General features: G+C 40.2%; 2 protein-coding genes across 2 annotated transcripts in view; both read right to left on the reverse strand.

Moving 5' to 3' along the window:
* Nucleotides 1-2,646, reverse strand: part of LOC134672267 (uncharacterized) — a 31,287-nt gene extending 28,641 nt beyond the window's left edge. Inside the window, exons 1-3 of the mRNA XM_063530168.1 lie at nt 2,492-2,646; nt 1,579-1,741; nt 935-1,056 (exon numbers count right to left, since the gene is read on the reverse strand). Of these exons, the coding sequence (XP_063386238.1) occupies nt 935-1,056; nt 1,579-1,741; nt 2,492-2,597 (391 nt within the window). The 5' untranslated portion in view covers nt 2,598-2,646. The remainder of the gene's footprint in view (nt 1-934; nt 1,057-1,578; nt 1,742-2,491) is intronic.
* A 1,320-nt stretch (nt 2,647-3,966) lies between these two features.
* On the reverse strand, nt 3,967-12,301 carry LOC134672278 (solute carrier family 22 member 21-like). Its single transcript, XM_063530178.1, has 12 exons — nt 12,250-12,301; nt 11,581-11,742; nt 10,829-10,991; nt 10,006-10,127; nt 9,359-9,498; nt 8,858-8,959; nt 8,445-8,572; nt 7,777-7,903; nt 7,173-7,268; nt 6,092-6,285; nt 5,473-5,600; nt 3,967-4,067 (listed from the first exon to the last, which is right to left on the reverse strand). The coding sequence occupies exons 1-12, from the start codon at nt 12,299-12,301 to the stop codon at nt 3,967-3,969; spliced, it is 1,515 nt and encodes a 504-aa protein (XP_063386248.1).
* Nucleotides 12,302-12,553: the final 252 nt, after the last annotated feature.

Here is a 12,553-nt window from a genome sequence, read left to right on the forward strand (position 1 = left end):
GTTATTACTTTCGTTACCAAAAAGTTACAACACTCTTTATTACTCAGTTCACACAAATTAACGATATTGATGGACGGAGAGCACAGATGGTAGACCCAAAAAACGACGGATGGATTGTGTGAAGGAGGATATGAGAAAGAAAAGAGTGAGTGCTGAGATGACGAACGATAGAGGAGAAAGAGAAAAAAATGTTGTGACGACCCCACATAACGTGTGATAAGGCCACGAAGGCTCGCACACACTTAAGCAACAACAATACTCACATCAAATGCTGCCTTCTCCCCCAGATTGACCCTCTGAATCGTCTTCAAGATCTCCAAAGCTTCGCGCTCATCTCCTCTGACCAGTGCAAACTTAGGGCTCTCCTGCATGAAGTACAGTACGCAGGCGCAGAGCAGGCTCGGGATGGAGTAGACCACCACCAGGGTGCGCCAGGAGTTCCAGTAGATGTCCAGGGTGGGGACGTAGTGGGAGAATGTGAGAGGGATTACGGGAATAGCTAGCACTGGAAAAAGGCTGATGTTAAGACTGATACCAATTCTTAGGGCACCTCTATGATTAGTGCATAGACAGACGAGGTTACTTTGGTTTTTTTTTATTCGATATTGTTAATAAATTGTGATCACAAGATACTTTAGGCTATTAAATTAATGAAATTAAATATTTTTAAGCATTAAACAAAAGTAACTAGCGTCGGTATTTTAGAAGTAAATCTCCTTTATACCTTGACTTTAAACAAAGTATTTTACTTAAAACCTACATGGTTCGTATGGATTAGTCAGATAATTTAATTAAAATATATAACTGCCTAGGGAGTTATAGATTTTATCTTACAATCCATAATTCCCACGGGAATAATATTAGGCCTTTATCCTTCAGTACACCTGCATGAAATAAGGTACTTTTCGAGCAAGTGTGAAGAAAAGGAAATTACCCGCCATTATCCCTTGGGATAGCAGGAAGATACTGGACACCATGAGCACCACGAGATTGCGCTTTGCCATCGGTACACACTCGCTTAGCAGGGTCATAGACAAGGTGTACATCGCTGCTGCCCTGTAATTAATTTAATTCATTGAATCACAACATTATGTACGTGGGTCTTCTGCCACGTTTAGAATACAGCATCGAATATAAATAGATCGGCCAGATAAATAGCTAAGTTCTGACACAATTTCTTCCGTCTATCTTCTTCTTCGCGCCATCCCGGCATTTTGCCACGGCTCATGGGAGCATCCCAAGAGTTGACGTAGGTTATTTCGTACGTTTAGGTAAGTTCCGAAAAACGTTCGAGCCGGGGTTTCAAACCACGACCTTCGAATTGAAAGTCACACGCTATTACCGCTAAGCCACTTCTTCGGTCTAATAGTAACAAAGTAAAAATTTATCAAACATGGTGAAAAGTATAGAACACCCATCCTGCTAGATTGCTAGGCGTTATCAATAAGGTCACATATCCATGCAGTCAACTCTACCTCTCATCACTTTTTTTTATTTCAACAGTGCTGAAACTTTAACACTAACAAAAAATATAGTTTTCGTTCAGAGAAAATGGCGATAATTGTCTTGAAAACTCACAGCAATGCAGTGAAGAATTGCAGTATCATAAGCATGACCCAGTTGACGGAAATACTGCTGAGAGCATTGAGAACAGCCGAGGATAGGAGTGAGACGAGCAGCATTTTACGCCGGCCGCGGGTATCACCCAGGTAGCCCCATAGGGTGGCGCCTATGATCAACCCTGCGAGGATAAAGAAGAGTTTATCGTTGGTAGACTTGGTAGTTTTTTCAAATGGTTTGATATAAAAAGGTGGGTTTCCTACTAATTGGCTAAATTAAAAGGCGTAATGGGTAGTTTTCCTTTGTTTCATTCATTTTATTGAATGAGTTGGTACCCATTAGCGTCTTATACTGTATAAAAGTCGGAAACCGACTAACGTTCATATACACCAGGGTTCTACAATATTCCGATAGGTAATTTTTTTGAAAATATTTTAAATGCTATTCAAGCCTTTTTAGAATCAGACCGAGAAAATTCTGCAGCGATTTTGATAGCCCACGTAGTGCAAGTGTAATTTTAAGTGTCAAACTTCTATGAAATTTTTACGTGTAAAAAAACACTTGCACTGCGTGGGCTAGCAAAATAGCTTTAGACTTTTCTTGGTCTAACTCTAAACCTTGAAGAAACTTCGTAATAAATCTTTTGTTGATCGAACTTGCTATCGGTATGAAAAGTACACTAATTTCAAATCCCGCTGGCATGACTTCGTGACATGTTGTTGTCTGCGTAACTTTAAGGCCCACTTGCACCATTCCACTAACCCGGGATTAATCGGTTATATACTGTTAACCTAGTGTCAAATTGTACTGGTAACCATGGTAACTCCAGGTTTAACCGATTAAGCCCGGATTAGTGGAATGGTGCAAGTGGGCCTAACTGTGGTGCAAAACAAGGTTCAAGTGTGGTTCAAGTAGACTGAACTGAACTGACCTACGACCGGTGCTGCTACAAGCAGCCCCTGCTGCGCTCGCGTAGTCTGCAGCACACAGGCGCTGGCTGGAACTAGGATGGTGGCGCCATACACCAAACACGCCATGGAGATAATGGCCACGCCGGAACATATCGTGTTGATGTAACTGTATAGCCCGAAACCTGTGATGTTGAGTTTGACATGGTAAAGTGGAAAAAAAGTAAGAGATGAGAAAATATATGAAACTGACATTTTTTAACATTGATTGTAAGGGTTCATTTATCAACAAGTAACGAAACTATATAGATAAAATAAAAAACAAAATACTTTATAAAAAACTAAACTAATGTAAATTAAAATACTTACATCTAAATAAGATTTTTAAGTAATATTTAAACAATTAAGTTAATAAATATCCAGAGAGGAAAATAAGGACTTGCTACGTGTTTATTCAGAAACAGTCATCAAGTGTCTTTTTAATTCAGTATAATTTATTTATTAATTTTAATAATTTATAATACCTTTTATATTTATAAATTACTCACCAGCTTTATCTAGGGCTACTTCGAATGACACTTTACCAAAATCTTTTTTTTCTTCCATTTTTATTTCTTCTTGACGTCCAATTTAACTCGGATTTGAGCCAATATAATTAAATCACACACAATTTTATTTAATGTATACTCGTATATTAAGCTATTTCTCAAACTAATCCATAAACAAACTTAAAAACAATTAACTGCACACAACAACACTCATTCACTTGTTTTACAATAGTATATAAAACATAATAAATATATTAAGTTTAGTATCTACATGGATAAAACTTATATTAGCGATAGTTTATGTTACTTGATCGCGATATAATTTATAACTACAAATTATCTGTTATGTGAGCATAACATTGCAGATTAACAAAATTATCACATAAGTATTTTAATCGCTGGGCCCACCGCGAAGCATTAATTTCGTCCTTTATTTACCTCTCTATTGCTCGAAGCCGCGATTCACGCACGAGTGTCGAGCGGGTTTTACAAATTTTACACTTTCATGACTTAGCCCCCATTCGCACGACATCGTTTTCAACGCGCGTAAAAAAAGCGCTTGAATCTGTCCACACTCTAAATTCGACTTAACGACCAAGGCTTAAAGTCGAAAATCCAACAACGCTTGAAAAAAAGCGCCACCGCTGTCGTGTGAATACATAGGTAACATGGTTATCCATTTGTGTCATTCAAACGCTTTTTTAACGCGCGTTGAAAAAGCTGTCGTGCGAATGGGGGCTTACTTCATACTCACTCGTACATTCATTATAATTATTTACTGAAATAGTTTAATCTACCTACCCTATTCATTGTTATTGGTTATATTATAATCGGTGTAGTGTTAAAAGTTGCAATATCGATCCGGCTCGAAGGACCATTTTGTTGAAGTATTTTACCAATGATTTTCTATTTGATAATACGATTTTTTTTTTGTTTTTTACTTCACATTTTCACAATCTCTCCGTGTAGACCGATGCTTTCCTGTGGTTCGGGTGGCTAGGCATCTGCAGATATCGGTCGTCAGGGAGGAATGATGCGATGATGGCGGTCGCTGAGGACGGTATTATAAAAACATAAGGTAAAAATATAAAAGTGGAAAAATTAAGAGGTGGCCGTTTAAGAAGTGTAACACTCTTACGGTAGATGTCGCTAGGGTCCCCTTGACACGTTATAAGGTGGAAAGATATGCTGGCTATGGATGAGGTCTTGGTGGCTCAGATGGCAGAGCGCTGGAGTATCGATCCAGAGGCCGTGAGTTCAAGTCTCACACAAGACAGTAATTTTTCCACTTTTAAAGTTATTCTAAGCTTAATAGCGTCGTTCGCAGACGTTTCTGCTTGTTAAAAATAAAATCATAAGTGTTTGGAAAAATTTAAGGGAGCGCTTTGACACGGTATATTTAATTATCTCTTGTCCGTGAGTGTGTATAAAGGATGGCTCACGTTAGACCGGGCCGGGGCCAGGCCGGAGCTTCCAGAGCTTCGTTTTCTCTGGAAAGCACCACGTGATCACCGATCAGCCGTCATAGAAAATGCCATGTCGGACGCCTCGGTCCGGACACACACAGGCGAAAAATCAATAAAAGTCGGACAAAACCTAAACATTCAGGATTATTATAGAAATCGTATTAATGCAGGTTTGCCAACTAATAAAAACAAAATTACAATTATATTATGACATTTTATTAAATTTTGATCATAATATCTTCTTCTAAAAGCGAAGCTTCTTGGGAAGCGACTTTTTACCACCCAAGTTTCTTAGTCCTGTTATATAAGGATCGGAAGACACTAAAAGTCTCTTGAAAGTGTCTTCCATAGCCATTTGCCTAAAAAAAATGTCGCTTAGTCACATTTTTGATTAAACTAGTCATCGATTAAAATGAAAATTTTGTTAAAATGTCGCGTAAGGTCGCATAAAATAATGGTTGTATGTTAAAACCCAAGTTCTGTAGTTTCTAAAATTGATAATATCAAAACCGGATCTATCAGGAAGTTGTACTTTTCTCCTTGGTGAAGTTGAACAATGTGCAAAAAATACAAGACATTACACTTATTTTTTTTATAATAAACAAGCAAGCATAGCTATCAAAAGTAACTATTAGTAATTAGGTTATTACCTCCTGGAAGGGTATCCATCATTAAATCACAACTTTCTGAAAGCAAACGATAAATAAGTAAGCACATAAGTAACACTTCGCAGAGCACTAAAATATTCGCCTTTGAACAAGTCGAACTTTGGAATGAGAACGTGTCGCGTAGATGACTCTAACATGAAAATGATTATGCGAGTAGCGTGCACTGTTTATTGGACTACCCGCTAAGATTGGTTTTTGCCTGTTGGGGCTACTTAGAAGTTTTTTGGTTTTGTCCAACTTTTATTGATTTTTCGCCTGTGTGGGGCACGGCCCAGTCTAGCGTGAGTCATATAATACCCAGTATGACTGTCAAACAACTTACAAGTAAAGATGGAGGCGAAGAGATAAAATCCGAGTTCGCAGCGAGTGGAGACTAGAAAGTTGACAAGTTGGATACAGGCGAAGGTGGTAATGTTGCCAGCCGTCGTCGTGATAGCTATCGCCATTGCTCTGTTGAAAACGACACATTGAATAGAAAAGAGACAAATTTAGACGATAAATTACCTTCAATTAAATTTATTACATTGGTACACAACGCAGTGAATGAATGTGGAGGGAAGTACGAGAAAAAGGTGGATGGACTGTGTGAGAGATGATATGAAACGAACGCAAGTGAATGATTAAATGACGGGCGACAGAGAGGTGTGGAAGAGAAAGACATGCTGCGCCGACCCCAAGTGAATGGGACAAGGGCAAGAGAATGATGATGACATAGGTTCATAACGTGTGACCGATAGGGAACCAGTAACCCGACACTTCAATTTTTATCCAATAAAATATTGGTAGAGAACTGATCTCCTAATACGGTAACACTGTGCAGCTACTGGACAGTGTTGCCACAGTAAGGAAGGGAAAGGGTTTAAGGTCTATTGATTTTTGGTGAAATGGAATTGAAACAGCATAACGTTTCGTAGAGTCTCACATTCACGCTTCAAACTCACCTCAAATGAGTCGGGAACAGAGCAACCGCGATAGCAGTATACAATCCCATAACGACGTAGCCCAAAAGAAAAGCTGCAAATAGCGCCGAGGTCCCCACAGTGTTGGGTACCACGTTGACTAGGATCCCACACACGCCCAGGAGAGCGGTGATCACCATGACTGTGTTGCGGCGGCCAGCACGGTTGACCACCACCTGTGATAAGTAGATCTCTTTAAAGTTTCGAATTTATTGAACACTAACTTTTGGCCGCGACTTCGTCTGCGTGGAATTAGTGACAGCAGCTAAAGTAGGTATAGCGCATGTATAATGCTAATAGCAATCATTCAATTCGCGCATTGCTTACTTCAATTATTAGGCAATAAGTCTGTCAATTCCACCCCCGTTTGTACTCTCTTCAGAGATGACTTCCGACATAAAAACTATTCTATGTCCTTCTCCGGGACTCAAACTATCTCTATACCCAACTAAATCGGTTCAGCGGCTTAAGCGTGAAGAGGTAACAGACAGACAGACAGACTGACAGACACACTTTCGCCTATGTATGCCGTATGGATTTCAAAGGAGGAGGTTTTCGATTCGCGACCTATATTATGTTATGATTTCTGGAAGTTGACGGAACCGATTGAGAAAATTCTCCTTTTATTTATAGGCATAAAGTTATAGTCTCTTGCCACTTGTCATCTAGTCAGGATCTAAAGATGGGATCTTGGTGAAACCGTGAGAACTTTTCTAATATTTTTTGCTATAATATGATGAAATGGACTTTCTGATGGAGACCATAATAATGGTGGCATTTTAAACTAGAATGTAAATATTTTTTTTTATACAAATGAGAAGACGAGTCGCCTGATGATGAGTTATTACTGATGCTCATTGTCTCCTACAACATCAGAGGGGTTGCAAGACTTGCAAGTGCGTTGCCGAACTTCAAAATAAGAGTACACTCTTTCCTTGAAGTTTTGAAAGTCGTAACGGTCCGGAAATATCGACGTGATCCCTCTCAAATAGTTTTGTTGGACAGTTTGAGTATTTATCACTATTTAGCATTGCTCGAAAGTAACTAAACATTAAATACTTACGAGTGTGATAAATAAATTGAGAGTACACTGTAGAACGCCTACAGCTAGCACCATGAGGAGGGACGTTGTGTTCATAGCGCACGGCGTGGCATTCGGCTGAAATAATATATCTATTGTAACCACAACGGTTAGGATTTTCCGATTTTACATCATACATTGTTCCAGAACAATATCAATATCACTAGAGCTTTGAAGCTAGTATATATCAGCAAAATTCTAGCTTCGCTTAGTTATTGTATATCATGACTTCCTTAAAGAAGTCTTTTAAAACTTCAACCCAATTTTCTCGGGGGTTGTATTTAAAAAAATCCTTTCTTAGTGGGCATTTCCTGGCTGACGACAATCTGTCCCCCTACGGGGACACAGCCAGCCAGGAAAAAAAACGACGACTCGTAAATGTTCCTGGTAACGGAGAAAGTCCAGGGAAGGCAACCAAGAGAAAGAAACCCAATGCGCTGGTCAGATCCGCGACAGCACAACATCAAAGGTCTGCAGAAGACCGCATGAACAAGTGAAAGGCGTTAGTCCACAAAATAATTTATAGAGGCATGACACAAGGAGGAGGAGTGGATATTTATTTAGTTAATTATAATAATATTCTTACATCTACAACTATCTCGATGTCTGCGTTGATGATGCCACAGAGATTCATATCAGCCACTTCGCCCGTCTCGTACATTCTGATCACCCTGTTGGCTATAGTGGGCAGCCAAGCGAGGTACGAGCCAGACCTAGAAAGAAGATGACTTAAGAAGCAAGCTAAACGTCGGTTTATTTATTAGTATGCTCGAAAATACAGTGTATGCTGTACAGCAATGTCCTCTCAACCGAAATGTAATGTAACCCCACGCATTACTTATAGCACTATCTACTTCAGCTGTCAAATTTGTATTACAATAATTTACATTACATTTATAATAATGCACTTATCTTAAGGGTCGGTTGCACATCATTCATCAAATTTTCTATAAATTTTAAATAGGATATTTCATAGTTTATTCCTGAGTGGTGATGGGAAAGGTGGAAGGCAGACGGCCTAGAGGACCAAGTCCAACTAGATGGTGTGACCAAATATCCGGACATCACACTAAGCAACGCTTTCAACAAACCAACCGACATTGAGCAGTGGAGAGCTGCAATAGGAAAAATTAGCAGGCGGAGTCACGATCCTCAGCAGCGAGGGACCGACTTAGAAGAAGACTCCTGAGTGGTGCTAATCAGTCCATCAATTGTGTTTACTCTTTCTTCCGTGATCTATACAAAATACTCAACAGTTGAAACATGTAGAGGCAGCAGACGATGATGGTGTACTTTAGCAGCGGTGCCTTGAACAAAGGCACAATTTGGTCCTTCTTTGATGCTGAGCTACTGATTAGACCCTCGGAGCTAATGGCTTTGACCTGGAAACAGCAGAGCTTAGCTTTGTCAATATTAAGCCTATTTACAACTAAGAAACAAACTAAATTATTTTTATCAAAGCCTATAAAGCTTTTCTAAAATTACGTAAATACAGTGTCTGCTCGGAAAAGAGGGACGGATTCCGATGTGGCTTAAAGGTTTTGGCGTTAGTGGAGTATACTAAATATCTATATATTATTAGTACTCCACTATATAATAATTCAGGTTAGGAAGCAGACCCGAAGGCTTTCTTGGCAAGCCAAGACAACGACAAGAAGATAACTCACATCTAAAATAGCTCCTTTCCCAAAATTAACCCTGTGGATAGTCCTCAAAATGTCCAAGGCTCCTTGCTCGTCTCCCTTCACCAGTGTCAGCTTGGGACTGTCCTGAAAGTTAAAGTTTTAGGCATACTACAATGATTAAGGCATCATCAGGTAACAAGTTAATGCATTGCCCCACAAATGACTATTGCATTTTACGTACACTAAATTTTTTGATACCTGCAGCAGCGAGTAGACCACCACCGGCGTCCGCCAAGATTTCCAATACCTAGATGTCCAGAGAGGGTAGATGGTAGGAATAGGTTAATAGAGGGATGGCTATCACTGCAATAGTTATATAGCATAAACAGACATGCATGAAGCAGCAGGCGCAAACCACCCTCGGCAGCGAATAGACCACCAACAGCGTCCGCCAGGAGTTCCAGTATATGTCCAAAGAGGGTAGATGGTAGGAGTACATAGAGGGATGGCTATCACTGCAATAGTTATATATCATAAACAGACCTGTATGAAGTAGTAGCAGCAGGCGCACACCACGCTCGGCAGCGAGTAGACCACCACCAGCGTCCGCCAGGAGTTCCAGTAGATGTCCAGAGAGGGTAGATGGTAGGAATAGGTTAGAGGGATGATGGGGATGGCTATTACTGTAATAGAAGAAAATAAATAATCAGGCTCTTCTTTCCATCCACCCCCCGCTCGGGTGCAGGGCTCGAATCTTTTTCTTCCACTAACTCCGTTCCTGGGCAGCTTGGGTAGCTTCCAATAATAAAAATTCAGATTAATTACAGTTAAGTAGGTATATACATATGTGATATGTATGAAGGTTACATTTAAATAACCTACGACTGCAGGAGTTCGGTCCATGACACCAACAGTTCTATGATGACACCAGTAGTCAATGCCACTGGGCGAGCGGGATAGCAACATAGCCATCTTAAGCTACAGCTAAACTTTATTCATAGCTCTCACCTCTTTCCATTTTTATTACAATAGCCTGCTGAGACCGGTTCACCTTACTGTACCCGTGAATGGGTTCCAGGTTGTCTTAAAGGGCCTCTGCGATATTGGCTTCAGTCCCACGCACGCTTCCCAAAGGTCCGGGACTAAGCGACCTTTACTTTAGTAGACAATAATTAAAATATAAAGTCTACCTGCCATGGTTCCCTGCGCCAGCATCATCATACAGTTAACCAGCAGCACCGCTGTGTTCCGCTTCGCCATTGGAACGCTCTCACTCAGCAGCGTCATCGCCAACGTATAGTCTGCCGATCCTCTGAAAATTATGATCTTCATCAACAAGGGTCTGTTCAATCAATCAATCATTTTATTTCGTCATCATAGGTGTAAATACTAGTACCTATAGGTGATCAGGTAGAATAGTCTCTTATTAACTGCAGAATATGCTAAATTATAAACAAACTCCTTGGTTCTTTGTCATGGCTAACAGGTACTCTGTATGGAAGCAGACGCCCTTGCACATCCTCGCAAAGTGCCCTTTCTTAATGCGCACTCGTGACTTAATCCTGGGCAGACTCATATTGCGCCCGGAGAAGTTAGAGTCTCTCGAGATCAAAAAGATCCTTGAGCTGTTCGAAGTTGCAGGTTTGGATCGAGAGTTGTAGTAGGTGGCGGTCACAATAGATCAGGGATGGTCGCGGCTATGGAGCCTTATATAGCCTCTAACGTCAAGAACAAGAAGAAGAACGGGTAGTCTGCCGATAGTGCCGATCCTTTTAAATTATGATCCTCATCAACAGCCGTTCAGGCAGGTTTTTTATGACAACGTTGAAAAGCACATAAGTTTTCTATACCTAGCTAAAAAAATCCATTATGCAAATATGTCGTAGGTTCTTTAGTTCCAAAATCAGAGCACGTACATGACAGTCATGGTTATAAATAATATAATACCGGCGGCCGGGCCCGGCGCCGGTCCGGTCTAGCGTGACTAGCGTGAGTCGTCCTTAAGATACTTACAATAATGAAGCTATAAACTGAAGAATCATCATCATCACCCAATTCACAGAAAGCCCGCTCAAAGCGTTGACGAGAGCTGAAGACAAGAGAGCGAGAAGGAGCATACGCCGTCGCCCTCGAGTGTCGCCCAAGTAGCCCCATAACGGTGCCCCTAGAATAAGACCTGGAAAGAGAATGAAAGTAGGTGGGGTGTCATGGATAGAGAGGCAGATAACGAAATTCCGAGTTTCGGTTTTCGAAGCACAGAATTAGGATTGTTAATTTTTTTGACCCTTATTTTTATTTTATTTTCTGAAAATATAGGTTAATTTAAGATACCAATTTGAATGATTTAGTAATTCGTGGCTCGGTTGAATATTGATATCAGATACGACTTCTCGTCGCGTAAATTACATATCGTGGCTGATTTGAATGATTTGATAATGGTACCTCTACACGATGGGCCAGCGTCGGCCACTCCAAGGGATGCAGCCATGCGGTAGAATGAGATAGCAATATCACTTGCTCCCTAGGTTGCTGCTAGGTTTCATGGACGAGCTGGGGTGGTTAGAGTAGTGCAACCTCGTTTTCAGTGTTTTCACGCAAAATAGGCACAATGGTTGGCGATTTGCGGAAAATGCCCAGGATAACCAACTAACTATCACTTGCTCCCTCAAACGCATAAATGCGTCCCTTGGAGTGGCCGGCGTTGGCCCATCGTGTAGAGGAGCCATAAAGCACAAGCAACAATTTTATTCGGGACACAAACTGACCTATAACCGGCGCTGCAACTAGCAGCCCCTGCTGCGCCCCCGTGGTCTGTAGTTCGCAGGCGCTGGCCCCCACAGTCAGGGTTGACCCGTACACCACGCAGGCCAGGGACATGATGGACAGCCCTGCCAGGAATGTGTTGATGTAACTGTATAAGCCGTAACCTGGAATAATAAATGCTAGTTTAGTTTTGTACCATTTGGCAAGAAATTCTAACAATACTTCCATAAAACTTAAAACACTGACTAAGAGATCCGACTAAAAATTAAAAAAAAAAGCTCGCTAGTTTATTCCACTAGTCGATACAGTTCATGGTTATGTTATTTTATTTTTTTCAAGAAACATTAGGTCTATTTACAAATTATCCATACGTAAAATCGATTGTTTAGTATTTTTTGAATTTGAAGTCGGTTCGATTTCCGGGCGAAAGCGAATAATATAAAAAAATCTATAAATACAGTTTTTTTTGTATAAAATAAATAAAGAGTGTTTCCTAAGTAAAATGAGCTAACTTCAGGTTTTAAGGTAGTTTTCCCTGGGCTCATAATTTTTTCCACACTGTAGGTGTACCTACATATTATTATGAGTTAAAGAGTCTTCATAAGATGTTTTGATAATAAAGTCAATATCGTTTACAAATAATGTACGATACGTTGAAATAGTAAACTCACCAGCTCTATCCAATGCTTCCTCAAAGGGTATTTTAACGATTTTCTTCTCCATGTTCACTTTTAAAATACCTTACTTAAATATGTATAGGTACTAAACCTAGCAACTGGCACAGATTCTAAGTTTGTATACCTACTTGGAATGCAAACACAAAACTATTTATCATCACACACTATCAAAAATGTCTGCACTATTCAGACCACTCAAAAATATCTGAACCTATAATTTATCAGCACCCTTCACCCTATTCGCTCTGATATATCTGATGGCGAATGTATTTATTTACTTCGTTTAATTTTAATAATT

Source organism: Cydia fagiglandana, chromosome 2 (assembly GCF_963556715.1).
Source record: "Cydia fagiglandana chromosome 2, ilCydFagi1.1, whole genome shotgun sequence".
Classification (NCBI taxonomy): domain Eukaryota; kingdom Metazoa; phylum Arthropoda; class Insecta; order Lepidoptera; family Tortricidae; genus Cydia; species Cydia fagiglandana.

Coding starts and splice junctions, on each gene's coding strand:
- LOC134672278 (XM_063530178.1), bottom strand. CDS start 12,301: ATGGAGAAGAAAATCGTTAAAATACCCTTTGAGGAAGCATTGGATAGA. Junction 5,601..6,091: donor CTGTTCCCGACTCATTTGAG/GTGAGTTTGAAG, acceptor CGTTTTCAACAG/AGCAATGGCGATAGCTATCA. Junction 4,068..5,472: donor CTTCGCCTCCATCTTTACTT/GTAAGTTGTTTG, acceptor TACCGTCCTCAG/CGACCGCCATCATCGCATCA.